This window comes from Pipistrellus kuhlii, unplaced genomic scaffold (assembly GCF_014108245.1).
Source record: "Pipistrellus kuhlii isolate mPipKuh1 unplaced genomic scaffold, mPipKuh1.p scaffold_m20_p_8, whole genome shotgun sequence".
In the NCBI taxonomy this organism is placed as follows: Eukaryota; Metazoa; Chordata; class Mammalia; order Chiroptera; family Vespertilionidae; genus Pipistrellus; species Pipistrellus kuhlii.
The window spans coordinates 17833800-17851099 of NW_023425584.1; the positions used below are offsets into that span (position 1 = coordinate 17833800).

General features: G+C 43.1%; 1 protein-coding gene across 6 annotated transcripts in view; it reads right to left on the reverse strand.

Annotated features, from left to right (window-relative positions):
- Positions 1-1122: 1122 nt before the first annotated feature.
- The window catches only part of SLC36A1 (solute carrier family 36 member 1), a 38525-nt gene continuing 22347 nt past the window's right edge, over positions 1123-17300 (reverse strand). For all 6 annotated transcript variants that reach the window (XM_045576586.1, XM_036423371.2, XM_036423372.2 and 3 more), the window contains 3 exons: positions 15274-15440; positions 12102-12271; positions 1123-5441 (listed from right to left, as the gene is read on the reverse strand). In XM_045576586.1, coding sequence (XP_045432542.1) covers positions 5170-5441; positions 12102-12271; positions 15274-15440 — 609 coding nt within the window. In that variant the 3' untranslated portion in view covers positions 1123-5169. The remainder of the gene's footprint in view (positions 5442-12101; positions 12272-15273; positions 15441-17300) is intronic.

Sequence of the window (17300 nt, forward strand, 5' to 3'; positions counted from 1 at the left end):
AGAGCCAGGTACTTGAATGTGGAAGGGGGGGGGGGGGGGCGGATAGGATTCCAAGGAATTGACTTACGTGATTGTTAGAATCCTAAGTAAAAAATTCATAGGGTAGGCTAGCAAGCTGGAAACTCTTGGGCAAAAACTGATGCTATAGTCTTGAAGCCAATTTCTTCTACCTCAGTTTTGCTCTAAATGTCCTTCAACTGATTAAAGGAGGCGGCCCACCCACATTTTGAGGATAATCTCTTTTCTTTAAAGGTTACTGATTGTAGATTTTAGCCACATCTACAAAATACCTTCACAGAAACACCTAGGTAAGTGTTTGAATAACTGCATTATTCAACACTATAGCCTAGCCACACTGAATCATAAAACTAAAACCCCTGGTATGTGTGATCCTCTGATAGGCACAGGAGTGTTGAGAATTCCTACTCAAGTTTTCAGGAGAAGCAGGAGCAGATAGGAAGGGCAGGACTGTCTAACATCATGGTTGGCAAACTGCAGCTCGCAAGCCACATGTGGATCTTTGGCACCCCCGAGTGTGGCTCTTCCATAAAATACCACAGCCTGGGCGAGTCTATTTTGAAGAAGTGGTGCTAGAAGTTGAAGTTTAAAAAATTTGGCTCTCAAAAGAAATTTCAATCGTTGTACTATTGATATTTGGCTCTGTTGACTAATGAGTTTGCCGACCACTGGTCTAACAGAAAAATCACTTCCTGGCCCTTTTTTGGGAAACTCTAAATTCCATAGATGGTTTTATTGTTCACACTTCTCCCCAGATGAGCTCCATGAAATACACCAGAAACATTTTTTTAAAATATATATTTTATTGATTTTTTTACAGAGAAGAAGAGGGATAGAGTGTTAGAAACATCAATGAGAGAGAATCATCGATCAGCTGCCTCCTGCACACACACACTCCCCTCCCCACTGGGGATGTGCCTGCAACCAAGGTACATGCCCTTGACCGGAATCGAACCCGGGACTTTTCAGTCCGCAGGCAGTCGCTCCATCCAGTGAGCCAAACCGGTTTCAGCTACACCAGAAACATTTTGACCTAGGATCAAGTAAAGGAATCTGAGTGACTTTCTTTTTTTTTAAGTGAAAACAAAGACACAGACTACAACCTTCAAAAATAAAAAATAAAATTCATTTATTGAACAGGAAAAGTTTAACACATGATCCGTATGCAGAACCCAAAGCAATATCTTCTATTAGCTCCTGCATGATCCTCATCTCTACACATACCATGTGGCAACATACATTCATGTAGACACACAACATACACAGTACTGTGTGGTTATTAAGATCTGCTGGACAGTAGTTTTCATACTCCTCTTATTCACACATTCACTGACACATTTGACAATAGTCACATATTTTTATCATTCACTAAAATAAAATAGCTTCCCCAGTATCACCTTGATTTAAATAAAAGAGCAAGGCACCCTCCACCCTTACCCCCCCTCTGCCCCCCCACACTCTGATAACCTGGTATCAGCACCATTTATGTCCCCTGGCCAGGGAATGACCCAGTGGTATACAAAGAACAGGGAAGAAATGCAACAAACTGATGCTGTCAGAGCAAACAGCCTTGCAGCCAGCAAGGCCAATTGCCTAAAAGTATCGACCATGATTTCAAAGACAAACCACGCCGTCTCCTCTTCCCCTAATAGTCTTGGAGATTTGTAATGTACTCTGGAAAATTTAATTCAACTGCAGACTTGGAGCTGACTCCCTAATCACCAAGTCGTGCTTCTTATACTTTGTGTCTCCGCTGTGAGGAGCCAGCTTTGCGTTCTGACCAGGGTCCGCTGATCAGCTATGAAATAAAACCCACAGATACAAACCCCCTTGCTGTGGATGGTGACTAGAGAGAGCTGTAAACAGACACTGAGGTTTTGCACTTCCAAAAAAAACATGAGGCGAACATGTAGTGTTAGACACAAATAATATTCTATAATTTTGGGAGAAAATGGAGGAGAAAATAGCAAGACAGGAATACAGGGGTAGGGGGAAGATTTTCCTAACATTCCTATTTGAAGGGATCATCACTTTAAGATAATTGCTAATAGTACAATTTTTACCTTTTGTGAAGGTAGAGAGTGAGTAGTGAGCATCAGCCAATGAAGATGGCTGGAAGGTGAGTGACAGAGAAGGAGGGCGGGCATAAGCTGCAGATTCTCAGCTATTGGCCTGCCATACATTCAGAGATATCTGGCCAAGGTTTGTGCAGATGAAGGGCTCCTAGTAGCCGGACAGCAGCACACAACAAATAATGCCACTTGTGAATAATGACAACTCTAGGCAAATTGAATAGAAGATGCCAGGCCATGCGCTTCCCAGCAAGCACCTACATTTAAGGGGAGGTACACTGCCGACCGGGAGCTGGAAACATGCTCCCAATAGTGGCATCTGCAGGACAGAACAAGGGGCTCTGAGCAGCTACCTCTGAGCTAATAAAAACCTGGTAATGCATTGGGGGAGGGGCACAGAGCCTAACAGTATTGGGCCAGAAAATCCAGGGTTCGCCTTTGGTTTGGCAGATGCAGCCTCACACTCCAGAAACCTTTGCTCTGCTGCTCCTGATCAGACTGCTACTTATGCTGAAGCTTTGTTCCAGCAAGGCACGGGAGGAGGCGGGGCAGCTGTTCCTAAGGAGCGGTGAGAGGAAACCAAGGGCACCTGCCTACAGGAGGCCCACAGGCAGCAGAAGAGGGCTGGCTCCAGATGAGGAGGGTCCCTCCCCTGCCATCCTCTGGCTGACCCTTTTACTCAACATCTAACTGCATTGCAAGTACACAACCAGAAAGGCCCACTGACGGGATTTGCCTTGCCTGGACTTCTGAAGCAGCCATTCGATCAGGCTGTCAAAGCAGGAGCCAGGAAAGAGATCAAACAGGGTGAAGACCATGCACAAAGCTCCCAAAAGCCCCAAAGCTGGAGCTATCTTTCCTATATATCACGTTCTCTAGGTCAGGGACCCTGAGGCAATAGCCTGCATTGTGCTAAGACCAGAGGCCAGAGGACCTCAGTATTGTGCTATCCAGCCCTCGTGTCCCAGTATCACAGTCCGTGTCACTGCCCACCTGGACAGGACTGCTTCCAGCAGCTCCCTTCATGCACAGAAGCCTCCACCACAGCAGCTGCAGGCAGGACACACATCTGACCCACTCTCCTGGCATGCACCTTCTCACTGAAAACAGCTCTCAGGCCCACTGTGGGGAGACTGCCGGAGCCCAGGCTTACAAACAGAACATGGTGATTCCTGAACCCACTCTGACAACCTCTAAGCCTGAGGCTTTAGAGGGCAGGGCTGCTGCCACCTCCAGCTAGAATCTTGGTCATATGAGCACCTGTTAGTGACCACCAAAGAGCAGGAACAGTGAAGAAAAGTGTCATTACCCTAAGGGAGACCAAGACACCACCAATCTCATCTTCCTAAGTTAGGTAGCACAGGAGTCACTGCAATGAGAGAGTTTGGCTTTGGGAGAGAAAAAAAAGAAAAAATTGGGGCTGTAAAGGTGGGTCATAGCCCTTACGAGCTTTGGTGAAACACAAAAACCCTGATAAAATTGTGCTGCTCTCCCAACTTTCAGGGTGAACGGTAATTCCAGGTAAGGAAGCAAGAGCCCATATGCATGAACACACACATACATAGACACAGCTCAAGAAGTGGTGTTAATGACTAATTACCCCCCCCCCCCCCGACTTCTCACACCAAGAAGGAAGAAGGGGCAGCCAAACTACAGGCCTTCTCTGTAGTTTGTTCCCAAATCTGAAGGCTGATCTAAAGGTGTGCCAACCCTGAGGCCATTTCTGATACTCAGGGGGAGGGACAGGAATCACAATTAGTGTTTAGAACACAGGAGACCAAAATCCCAAGCAAGTGGTTCCTTTAGAGTTCAGGCCATGAAGGCAGCCAGGATGGGACAGCGTCTGCCCTATCCCCTGCTGATTGTAAACAACCAAGCACCACACTTAGTGTCAGACTAGCTGCTGTCAATTCTCTGAACTTAATTTCATACTCTCTATGCACCATGACCTCATCATCTCATCCATGGCAACAGTGTGGGTGTCTTCCCAGCACAACCGCATGCTGCCATGCTGTTTGCACGTCAGGAGCTGAGGCTCAAAAACAGGCCTGAATGCACAAAGCCACCATTTTATAAGCCTCTGTGGGCAGAAACACACCCCCCTCAGCCGTCCTTTACCTCGGCCTCGTGCACTGGCAAATATTTCCCGAGTCCTTCCCGTCTTCTCAGTATGAAATCAGGCTGGCCGATGGGAGGCCAACTCCATGCCTCCCACAGAGGTTCACAGTCAAATGCTCCTGATTAAAACCTCTGGAGGGCTCAGCCATGTGGGCTGAGGACCTGAGCAGACTTTTCCTGCAGCAAGTTTCTTTTCAGCAGTGGCAGCTCAGTACAGGTGTACCGAGGAAGGAACATGTCACGATCTAGAGAGTCTAAGAACAAAAGCTAATTTTAAATAAAATATAAATATTTTCAATTGAGGCAGCACTTGATATTTTTGGGGAGCTAAAGCAACTAAGAATATAGTATTGTGACCCACACAAGGAGTCAGAGAGGAGGTATTGCCAGTCACAGCAAGCCAGAGAGAGTAAAAATTAAAAACTCCAGCTTTGGGCGCTGGTTTTAAACTACTAGGTAGATCCAGACACCTGCTGGAGACTTGAAAGGTAGGTGAATATTGAGGTAAAATATTGGGGAGAGAGATGAGAAAGAGATAGGCCCGGCTTTCTAAAGAGAGGGAGTTCTCACTTATTTCATCTAGGCCTGGACCAGAAAAGGAGACGCTAAAATTTTTAAATAAAGTGAGCTGTGCAACAAGAATAATTTGGGGGAGGTGGGTCAGAGGAGAGAGACAAGTAAGGGAGGAGGCATGACAAGGGAAAACTGTTGTAAAGTTCTGGGTTAAAGCAAGTATATGAGCAATGATGGCACTGCCACTAAAGGTACCTCCTGCATATTCGCTACCCACTCTCCTGCTTGCCCTCAGGTCTGGCCCAGGGCACCTAGAAGCAAGGTAGCAAGGTTCCTGAACAGCAACCTTGATTTCCCCCAGAGCCTGGACCCTCCCTGAGGCTCTGGAGCCAGTTGCTAGGGAACACACAGAGGTGGGGTGAGCAGGTGCAGAAAATACACCAGAAAGCTATGCAAAGGCACTGGTAGAGTTGATAATACTGGGAGCAACGCTTGGCTGGATCAGCTCATAGAGAGCCTCATATGTCCCCACCACAAAGCCCACGAAGCCCAGGATGCTGATCAGGGCGTCCTTGGCGATGGTGAGGGGGCTCAGGCCTTCTGAGTAGTAGGTGGTGATCTCCAGGAGGGGTGGGATGATGAGGGCCAGGGCACTGCTGCTCACGGAGCCCACTAGGGAGATGACCAGGTCCAGACGGGGGATGAGGATGGCCAAGATGCCTGTGGGAGAGAGGACAGGGATATTCAAGACTGCCCAGAACTGGAAAAGACCTCACTATTCTATTTTTTAGCAAGTGTCCTTCTCATAAAATGGAGAACTCTAGGGAAACTTGGACATTATCCAGCCCAATCTTTTAATCCACAGATGAGAAATAAATGCCCAGAGAGGTGGAGTAACCTGGATCTCAATGCAAGATCAGCAAAACTGAGACTGGAACTCGTATCTCCCGGCCCTAGTCACCTGGCTATCTCTGTTCATCACTTCCATCACATGACATTCCAGGGCAATCTGGTCCTACTAAGGGAGAGAGTGTAGAGTAAAAAGGAAGTGGGCCATATCTGAGCAACTGCTCCCTCGCTTACCCCTGAGGATGCCTCCAATGCAAACATCTCTACTTGACTGACAAGAAACAAAATGGGGAGGGGGGGGGGGGGGGAGAAACCTGCTTCTGAAACGGTACTATGATAAACCCCATTTCACAGAGTATGTCCATACATGGAAAGTAGAAGTACAGTCAAGACTCAGTTCTTGAACAGGTCGTGAATGAGGAACTGAATTCATATCAATTTAAATAGTTGGGGACCATGCATGGGACCCCACAGCTGCAGAGTATGTATGAGACAGGAGATGTGAATCTGCTGGCCACATTTCAAGGACTTACCAGCCACCTGTGCCTAGTGACTCCTGTCCGGACAACATAGACCGGAATACTTCCAACACATAGAATGTCTGGTGCAGTGATTTTCAACCTTTTTCATCTTATGGTACTCATAAACTAATAAACTCATAAATAAACCCATAAACTAAAATTCTGCCAGCACACCAAAAAATACATTTTTTTGCCAATATGACAAAAAAAATAGGTATAATTTTAATTTATTCACACTGAACAGATACTGTTGTGTTGGCTCTCATTTTTTTCCCTGTTAATCCTCATCAAAAGATATTTTTTCTAGTGATTTTTAGAGAAAGTAGAAACGGCACAGCAGAGTGAAGGATGGTACTCCTCGCCTCGAACACACAGTTGTGCCAAAACAGCTCCTCGCCCTGATTTTGTACCATTAAAGGGAGTGTTATTCCTCTGGTGCCAGTCCCTGGTTTCCATGGCTGCTCCACTTGCTAAAGAGAAGGGAGGCCTTTATCAGGGACAGTGAGCCCTGGGAGAAGACAAGACGGATGACCTGCCTGGCCCCTTCCCAGCTCCAAGTCTGCCATTTCCTTTCCATCTCTCACAGTAACCTGAAGGACAGATGGACATTCCTGATATGGGTGTGAAATGAAGTCAGATGTGCTCCATCTACTCTGAGATAAGAATTAAGTGGAAAGAGAAATAGAAGCTTGTGTGATCAGAATCTTTTCTCAGATTGAACAGAGATGTTACACTTCATCATGACATTTTTAAAAGCAATCTAAAAATATGTTTTTTTTTTTTATTTTTTTTTTTTTACTGTTAAGGATAAATAAGATAAGCATATTTAACTAAAATATCTTTAACAGAATTTTTTTAAAACAGGCAAAATTTTTCTCTTAAAGCCAGGACCACAGGGTAGCAAAAGACTCTTTTCCTATCCTAAATGAGCCAGATACCACAACTGAATCCTAAGTAAAGCCTGGCATTGGAGAAAGATAATGGGGGGAGAAGGCAAGAAGAATGAGCCTCCCACTAATCTGGGGGAAGAGAAAGAGAAGAGAACCCATAGTAGCATAAAGCCCCAAGGGTTCAACAGCAAGGATATCTGTTCTGCCACCATGCAAAATGTGGCAAACTAGTTTTAACTAATTCCAGAGGTAGAAACCAGGTACTTAGGAAATATATGGGAGCAACTAAAACTTTTAAATGTTCTTATGAGTTAAAGCTCTCTAGAAAGAGAAACTCAAGAAGGTAGAGATCTCAGGATATAGCCAACTGGAACCACCCTCTCCCACTCTCTCTGTACTTTCCCAAAAGAACACCCCATAAAAGAGGAAGATAGCACACTCCCAACTGCAGAACATAGCTTGCTGAAGCAGCAACAGAAAGCGGGGCTAAGGACAACTCAGCTGGACCATGTGATCAGTCAAGAGGCTCCAATGGTATTACAAAACATCTTCCCTTTGGGTTAAAAAGACTACAAGCGTGATCTAACGGCTGAAGTAACATGAGACAAACGGCCATGTTCAGAGCAGGAACCGATTGGGATTCTGAAGTCTGTGGTTTTAGGCCAGCAACAGAAAGAGCTGACTAATGCACAAGAGAGAAAGAACTTAAAAGAACAAATACACACTTACAGAAATATGATCTAAAATCATATCCCAATTGGACACTTACAGCTCTTAGGTCTGAGAGCTCTTTTCTGCCATTTTATTATGATTGATGGTGGGAAAGCCCACCCGTGTTACTCTTAATCTAGAAATCTACCTTTAAATTAATTATAATCTTAGAATATATAGTTTTATTTAGTTAAAATATAAATTAAAAAAAAATACAAAAGCAAGAAAAACAACCTAAATGTTTTATACTAATGGAGTAGTTTAGAAAATATGATCCAGCAATATAATGGAATATCATACAGTCATGAAAATATTTATGAAGGTTATGCATATTCATGATATAATATCCAATAAAATGCAATAAAATTATGTGTATATTATTACTGAAACTATTTTTTAAATGCACCCATGAGGATTCATGCAGAATATGCAAAAGAAAATTATTTTGTTAAGTCAGTGGGATATTGGGAATTTCTTCCTCAAAAATCTCAGATATAATCTCATTCTCCAAATATCTTTACACTAACTTTATGTTTTCAAGCAATATTTTGGTCAAAATCTAAAATTAGGCTCAAAGTAGCTGTACAGAATCACAGAATTTTAAACTTGAGAGAAACCTTAGTGATCGGATGCCAGTCATATCTTTTAATTGAGGCCTAACGAGGGTTCCCGGAGCTGGGGCCCAGGCACAGCTAATTTATGCTGCTTCCTTCTTCATTTATAATAGCTGCAAGACCAAGAAGTATGGAAGGCCAAAAGTTGCAGAGAAGCCACTGTGGATTTGGAAGCTTTATGCTCTAAAGGGTCTGGCTCCTGGAATGTTTTATAAGTATGCACTGTAGTCTGAACAGGCCTCTCAGTTGATATGATTTTATGTTATTACATCTCAACAATAGGTTTCTGAAATTCTCATAGCTAACTGAAGTGAAATGTTTCACATGGCAAATACCATAGACAATTAATACCAACCACTGAAGGACAGGTTAGTGCCTCATGGAATCCTAAAAAAGTATTTTTCCTACACCTCTCAGCTCCCCAGATGGAGCCAGCCTCTCCTACACAAGCTTGGACATAAGGTGACCTGCAGAGTTGACATTTATAAACATATGGGCTGAAAGTAAATACTGAAATCATAGCAAAATGAGCACCATTCTCTGGCATGCATGTTTTCCCAGCCCCTCCTCCCCAGAATTCTAAAACTTAACATAAAAAAGTAGACAGAGCGCCCGGCCAGTGTTACTCAGTGGTTCAGCATCAACCCATGAACCAGGAGGTTGTGGTTCGATTCCCGTCAGGGTACATGCCCAGGTTGCGGGCTCAGTCCCTGGTGGGGAGTGTGCAGGAGGAAACTAGTCAATGATTCTCTTTGATATTTCTATCTCCCCCCTCCTTTCTCTGAAATCAATAAAAAAAAAATGTATATTTTAAAGTAGAGCCATCTTTGGGGGATAGAGGAGAGTGATGAGAAAGTTTAATTTCAATTGGATATAAAAAATTTGAGGCTGGACCAAATTGCCCTGCTCCCCTTGAGGAAGAAGAGGAAAAATTGAGGCGAAGACAAGAAAACACCAGAAATAAAAATAAAACAAGTTGCCATTAAAATGCAGAGGTATCACTGAAAATAATGAGTTACTTCAAAGCTCTAAAATCACATACCAATTAACCTTATGCAAAAACATCTGAAAGTACAAAGAAACAAAAACAAAACAAACTCACATAAATTCGTTTAAATTGGTGCTACAGTGAAAGGCCTCTGCTGAATCCCACAATTACTTCAGAGTCTCCAGGGAAGGCTGGGAAAGCCAGAGTGCTCAGAGATGAAGGGGCTGCATCCTTTAATAGGATGACAATGCAATGCTAAGTCACAAGAGATCACAGAAGGAAAAAAACAACTGAACGCCCTTAAAGATCAAAAGCAGCTTGAGTCCTTTGAGTATCATGCTGTAGAAGAAAGATGAGACCCACAGACACAGCCAGGAAAAGTGAAGCAAAAACCAAAGGCATCTAAGGACAGCATGAGGCCTGTGAATCAGAGACTGGTGGCTCCTGCAGGGAGCAGCAGAAAGAAATCTGGCAGGAAGCAAGACATATGCTACTGAAGGCTAAAGCCAGACTTGAGAAGGAAATGAGGCCGCGAGAGGAATCTGGCCCAGCGTCACTGCCCAGCTCTTCGGTCAGGGAGAGCTACTATCTATGCAGTCACAGCACATTTCATCCCAGAAAGACCTAAGAGGAACCACTTTGAAACAAAGCAAATCAGGTGAATTATCTCCACCCTTTCTCCCAATGCCCTTTGGATCAAAGAATTGGGGCCCTGAGAGTTGACATTATAAACACCTGCATGTGGAATCTGTCTCCTCAATACTTAAGGCTAATCCATCCACAGAAAAAACATACATATCTGAATCAAAGCATCCACAGTTGCTGACAGAAGACAGGGGTAAAATCCAGAGTCCAAGAATCCTATCAGCACACATTAAGGCAATTTACTGCCTTAAAAAGCAAAATATATCACCTTCCTTCCTTTGCAGTAGCTCTGGGCCAGCAGTGACCTGTGGGCTGCCCTGGATCAGCTGCTGAGTGTGTTGTTTCTATTGAGTTGGACTAGAGAGAGACTGAAGGTCTACCAAGTAAAGGCTACAAGGAGATTCAGATTCTTGGTTGCCATCAGCTCTCTGAGCCTGGAAAAATCAAGGTGTCCACCCTCTGCCCAATTCCTTTCCAACTCCACCCAGATATAATCCTCCAGAGTGCTGTCTAAAATTAAATCAGAAAGCCATAAGGAAAGGCCTTTACTTCCTTACTCTAGTAGGTTCTTTCCACACAGATATCCAGAATGATAAGCTTCTACCCACTATCCTTGAAGTAACATAAAGAAGAACTGCAGGTGACTTGAGGAGATCCAATTTGCAATATCTCTAGGCCTGTGGTCAGCAAACTGCAGCTTGAGAGCCACATGTGGCTCTTTGGCCCCTTGAGTGTGGCTCTTCCACAAAATACCCCAGCCTGGGCGAGTCTATTTTAAAGAAGTGGCGTTAGAAGAAGTTGAGGTTTAAAAAATTTGGCTCTCAAAAGAAATGTCAATCGTTGTACTGTTGATATTTGGCTCTGTTGACTAGTGAGTTTGCCGACTGCTGCTCTAGGCTATTCTCTTGAAGATGTCTATCTTCAGGTAGGCACTAGTCTGTTCCCTGGAAGGGGTCTATCCTGTGATAGGCATTTGTCTGTTCCCCTAACAAGGTCCATTCTGTGAGAAGCACTTGTCTGTTCCCCTGACGAGGTCTGTTCTCGGAGAGGCACAAGACTGTCTCCCTAAGGAGTCCATTAGGCAGTTCACAACATTTTGCTTGGATGGTTGAAGAGGATGGATAATCTCCTGCCTGCCCTTCTCTTGCTAACAGGCAACGAATAAAATAATTTCTGATTTCCCATACTATGAATGAAAGCCAGACAACATCCACAAATTTCATCCCTAAACACTCAATTCTGGTTCAATTAAAAAATCATAGAGTCCTAAATTTATTCCAAAGATGAAATGAATAATATTAAAATTTCTGGGGAAATCTCAATGTATTATGAAAAATCATCTTGTCCCAAAAGAATAAAAATTTTAAAATTAAAAAAAAAGCCAATATAGCCTAAAGAGAAATATATGATTTAAGAATTTCAATTTGAAAAGCAACTACAAATCTCCTAGTAATTTAAATTAAATGGTACAGATCAATTCATTTGGGGTTCTCTATTGTATCAACTCACATCATTTGAAAAAAGTAGAAATAATTTTTGTTTTAAATTTATACCAGTTTCAACCAACAGCAAATAGGATGAAATTTTATCTCTTAATTCACACCCTTAGATGTGTGTTCCAAAGAAGAGAAATAAAACACAAAGTGATTAATCAAACACCTGGTTAAACAACAGAAAATTTTCTAAGAAACCTTTATGTAGACCAATATCCAAAAATGTCTAGAGGAGTATCATGCAGCTGAAAGAAAATCTAAGGAACAGACTGTCACTGCAAAAGTGATCATTTGAAAAAACAAGTAAACATGTACCACCTATCAAAGTAACCTGTACTCACTGGTTATGAATATGGTGAAATAGCTCTCTTTTAGGCTTTTTCTGTATTTTATATGGAATAGTAATTATACATCTTTACTATGACTTTTGACCACCTCCGTAGCATTTCACACCATATTGATAAATAAATGTCAGTTCCCATTCCCATGTACTATATAGTGCATATGTCATTAATTCACCTAACCATCTGGACACATCTCAACTCTGAAACAGGAGCATGCCCAGCCTCTGGTACACCCACACTGGCGATTTCACTACAATGTAAACTCTCCCTCATGAAAGCCCTTTTGGAAAAAACAAACAAGGCAATTCTCCCATGTCCTACTCACATGTCAGGCAAACCAGCATGGTGCGCACCAACAGGTCCACCACCAGCTCCCAATGCTCAGGCACGCGGGACACGAAGAAGGGGATGATGATCTCGGCTGGGACGAAGAACTGGATGGCATAGGTGAAGAAGATGCCAATGGAGTAGAGCAACTTCACCGACTGATACAGCCTGCAGAGAAAAGCCAGACATTCAAAAGCCGCTCCGCACACTCATATAGTAGTAGGCATAGTGCAAATTGGTCCGGTCCCATTGTGATTTGACCATATCTATTCAAGCTACAAATGCATGTGTTTTTTGGACCCAGCAATTTCATATCTAGCAATTTATCATGTAGATATATTTGCACATGTGCACAGAAACTTATATCACTGCTGCGTTATTTAAGCACAAACGACTGAAAACGGTTTAAATGTTAATCAGTGGAGAACTGGTTAAATATTGTATATCATGGTGTCCCCATATAGCAGTTAAAAAGCGTGAGGCACGACTCACATGGGATTAGCTTTATGATATACTATATGAAGCAGTACAGTGTCTACAGTGTGCTGCAATTTGTTTAAAAAGAGAAAAACAATTGCCCCTCACAGACACACATGTGACACTTTTACACACATGAAACATCTCCAGAAGAAAACGTTGATATGGTTGCCTCTGAAATGGAAAGTTGTAGAACTGGGGAGTATAGGAGGTGAGTGGGAACTTAACCTTTTCTGTATTCCTTTTAACATTTGGAATCTTTACCAGAGGCATATATCCTTTCAAACATAAAACAATTAAAAATACAAATAAATGTAACAAGCCTGTTTATTTATATCATCCCATCCAATTCAGAGCTCCCTAGAATCAGATGGTGACCAGCAGGATCAAGAGGCAGGAGCAGAATTTATCTTTCCACCCACTACAGCCGTCTTCCTATCACTGCTTCATGTGCAGCTTCTTAAGAAGACCATTAACTCGTCAGGAGATACCTCTGTCTACCCCATGCCTATGACTATGCGGAGTAGAATAAAAGCCTTACAAGCACTTATGGATCTCACATGACCATTAAATGGAAGACCACTCTGTCCCTAAGCAAAACTCCATGACAAACAAGACCCTCAGGGGTTGAGCAGCAAGAAACACAGTCCTCCCTCCCTTGTTGGAAATCTATTTAAAAGTGATGATTATATTGTATATAACATGCACTGAATTTCTCTGTGGTTGAACTAAATACCTGAAACATGTTCTTATGCTAGAAGCAGAATATCCCAGGAGAGACTGAGTTTGACAAAAGGTCTTACTTGCTCTAAGAATAGATAATAAAAACTCTTTGGAAAAAATCAGCCGATGGCTCTATAATTAAACTCAGGGCAGCACCAAAGCTTGCTGGAGTTCAGGGAAGTCAGAAATCAGAATAGCCACCCGCAGGCCAAATAAATTGCGCCTGAATTGAGGCAGAAAGATTAGAATAGCTGGGTTTAAAAATCTCAGAGGAAAGGAGACAGATACCCATGGCTTTATATTATGTGGGCTGCTTCTGCTGCTCCTGATGCACTTATGTTGTTATGCCGAGCTACCACCTGATTCTCGATAGGGGATGTAAAAGCAAGCATCAGAGGGAAAGATAAAGAAAGAGTTTCTAAAAAACAATAACCCATCTCAGGGCTACCAGTTGGGTGGCCACATAACAAACTTAGCTCCCAGACCCCTGCTGACTAGAGTATCCTTTGCTAAACACAGACTACTGAATAAACATTTTTCTCAATTTTCTCAAGTTGCCCTTGCACAATGCCTCACCAATCAGAGCTCTAAAAAACACACAGGCAGATCAACGGGCCATCTCGAAAGGTTATTCTGATCCCCAGGGCACTCAGCAAGCATCTGTGTCTGCTTGCAGCTGCTCTCCATAATGAAATTTTAATCTTCAAAACAGAACTGTTGCTTAAGACACACCCTGTGACATCTACCTTTTTAGGAAGCATTTCAGTATGTCTGTTTCCCTATAATACAGCAACCAAAAGTTAAGGAAAGTGAGATATAGAAGGGCCCCAACAACCCTTGGTCCAAGGTGAGAGGCCTCCACGTGCATATCAAATCAGTGACTGCATGGGAGAGGCTGGAGACTAAGCAGATATGCCTGCCCTATCTCTATTTGGGCTGGTTTAAGGTGAATAGACTAGATACTTGGCCCTTGGAGTTTCGTATTTCCAGGGAAAAATAGTATATCAATCAGCTTATCAACCCATCCATTCAGGATATGCCTCCATAGGAATTACCCAAACAAAGACTAAAGCTAGGGCAACATTCTACTTCTCCATGACACCAACATATTATTACAAAGCTCTTTCTCGTGCATATCATTTGATATTCATGGCAATCCTGGCAGGAAGAAATGACTATTCCTCATTCCCAAAAGAGGGAACAGAGGCAGCAAGAAGCTGTGATTTGTCCAAGGCCACAGAACTAGTACATGGCAGATCACCTCTATCCTCTACACCCCAGCTGCTTCATGATAACATCTCCTCATGTAGAAAATGCTTCAGTCTCAGCATTTATTCCTCCTTTTGTCCAAAATCATTCCCTGGGTGATGATCACACCAAGTGCTTGGATAAAATGGAGAAATGGACGGCTGCTGCCTTCATACAGCTTACAGTACAGGCAGATGAAACATTATAATGCAAAGGAATAAAAAGCCTATTGGGAACTTATGGGAGCAGAGGGAAGGGGCATCTCATTGAGACTTGAAGTGTGATCAGTGAGACATCAGAGTTTCTCAAAAAGAGCAACTCCTATACCAAGTCCCCCTCACTGAATGGGAACCGGACAAGGCACATTAAGAAAGGCAAGCGGAAGCTTTTGAGGAGCTCTCCACAAGGCATGATCGGACTGAGTGTTCTCTCCAATGCATGACTGCACTGAGCATTAGGCAGCTCACACAAGTAACAAGGAGGAGCCCTGATTAAGGAGAAAGATTAAGATACAGGTAGCGCGTGATGGGTCTCCTCTTCCACTCTATCTAAAAGCAATGGAAAAATATCTTGGGTGAGGATTCACACATACACACCAAAAAGAATTAAAGTGAAGCAGGTTGACTTAAGAGATAAGTAAGAGAAAGAATCTACATTCTGACATATTAGAGTGATTTAAAAAAATATCTAGTGTTCCCGGGCTTCCATCCTCACCCGCTTACCAGCAGTTGGGCAGGTTGAGGGTTATGCTGCCTTGAATATCAGCTCCAAATTGCAGGTACCCCAAACATCCCAGGCTGATGTAGAGGGTAGTGACAATGGCCATTCCCACATACAGTATGACTGGAAATTTCCGGGGATCCTTCATTTTGTTTTCAAGGGGCAGAACCTATGAGAGTAGGGAGAGAGAAGAGAAAACACAGCAAAGACCAATATTAATGGCCAATAAAAAAATGTAGTATTTTCAGAAAAAAGTAATTTCTTTATCCTTAGAATTTCCCAAAAGAACATCCATCCTTTATTAGACAGACAAACAAATAAATGCAAGTTGTTCCTCAGTAGCTCTCCTCTCAGAGCTTGAGACATAGAGCCCATAATCTCAACAGAGAAGTCCTGAGAGGTTAGGGTGGCGAGACTGGAACCCAAGACTCCTGGTCCAGACTAACACCCTGCCTCCTGCTCTGAGATCACTGTAGGCTGAGAATTCTTTTTGCCCTTTGAATGCAGCCACCAGTAACTAACAGACCCTTTTGCATCATACCCACCTGGATCAGATGCCGGTGGTGACATAGGTCAGTTGTAGCTCAACTGAGATCATACTTTGCTAATCTGTCTAAAGAATACAACACACAGGTCAGGGAAAACGGCCACTCTAGTCCACAGAAATGGTTTCCTTACCTCAAAAGGGGTAGACACCAGCAGTGACAAGTTAAACCTCCAAGTTAGAAGAACTGAGGTGATGCATGACTTAATAGAGGATCTTGTTTATTCAGGATCTTGGAGATATATAATAAAACCCAGTTTCTAAACTCCTATTTCAAACCATTGACCCTTGCCGTTTCCTCCCTCACAGCACAGGACGTTCTAAAGCAAAGGAAAGATTAGGAAGACTGGTTCACTTAGAACAGGGAAGACAGCAGATATGATTGTGACAATCTTTACAATCTGCCATCAACTGCTTCTGGCATGACTGACAAGGAAAAACAGCACAATGCAATGACTACAAACTATCTCTGACCTTGTCATCACACCGATTTGCCTCCAGTGCTTGTGGCCATGAGGCAGAGCAGGTCTGTGCCAGACACACCCCAGCAGACGCCACGAACCAAAGCCTGTGCTCTGAGGGGAGCAACAGCTCTGCATTTCCAACTGGCTTTCAGCAACCCCCATCCTACCAGCTCAAGGTCTCAAGCTATAGTAGGTCCATATGCAATAAGAGTCAGTTTCTAAGCTTTCCTTTAGCTTCCTCCTATGAAGAGTCTAAAGAGACAGAGGGCAGGAAACTTTCTCCTCCATGTCTGCCAGACATGCTCAACAGTCCTCAAATCCAAACTAACAGTCAAAACAGCAGTGTTCTCTCTATTGTAAAAATAGAAAACAGAAACATCTTGAAGTAACAGATGATCGTGATTACAGAATGACTCCATATTCAAGTTGTGGCTAATGAAATGAAGCAAAGAATAACTTCTGCTCTGTACTATTAGGGAAAACTGATAAACTCAGTACAATGCACTCTGAGAACCCAGGACCTCCAGGCATCCTTCCACATTTACTCAACCTCTTCTTCGCACTCCTGCCATTTTCTCACTGTTGCAATACCGGGCCATTTAGGTCTCTGCCCCAGCAGCAGGGAAACCACTGGTGTTTGTGAATCAAGGTGAGACATTCTTCCTGAGTGATGAGAAGCCCCGAGAAGGAATACAGGAAAAGTTTAAAACCCCAGGACAACCTCTACACAATCACTCTGAAAGCCTCCCCCATAATGTGAGAGCCTTCACACAGTCCATCAGCACTACTTCCTCTCTATTTTGACAAAAATTTGTCAGGCTCCTACTGTGCTTCCCCGAAAATAAGACCTACTTACAGGTTTCCTTCTGAGTGAAATATAAGGCATCCCCCCGAAAATAAGGGCCCCCTAGGCTAAACATGAGAGATTTGGTCCACTGATTCTGAAAGAAATGGAGTCACAAGAATTTCACCAGGAAATTCAGGAATTGGATTGTTATGATGATGTTCCAGAAGATGATGA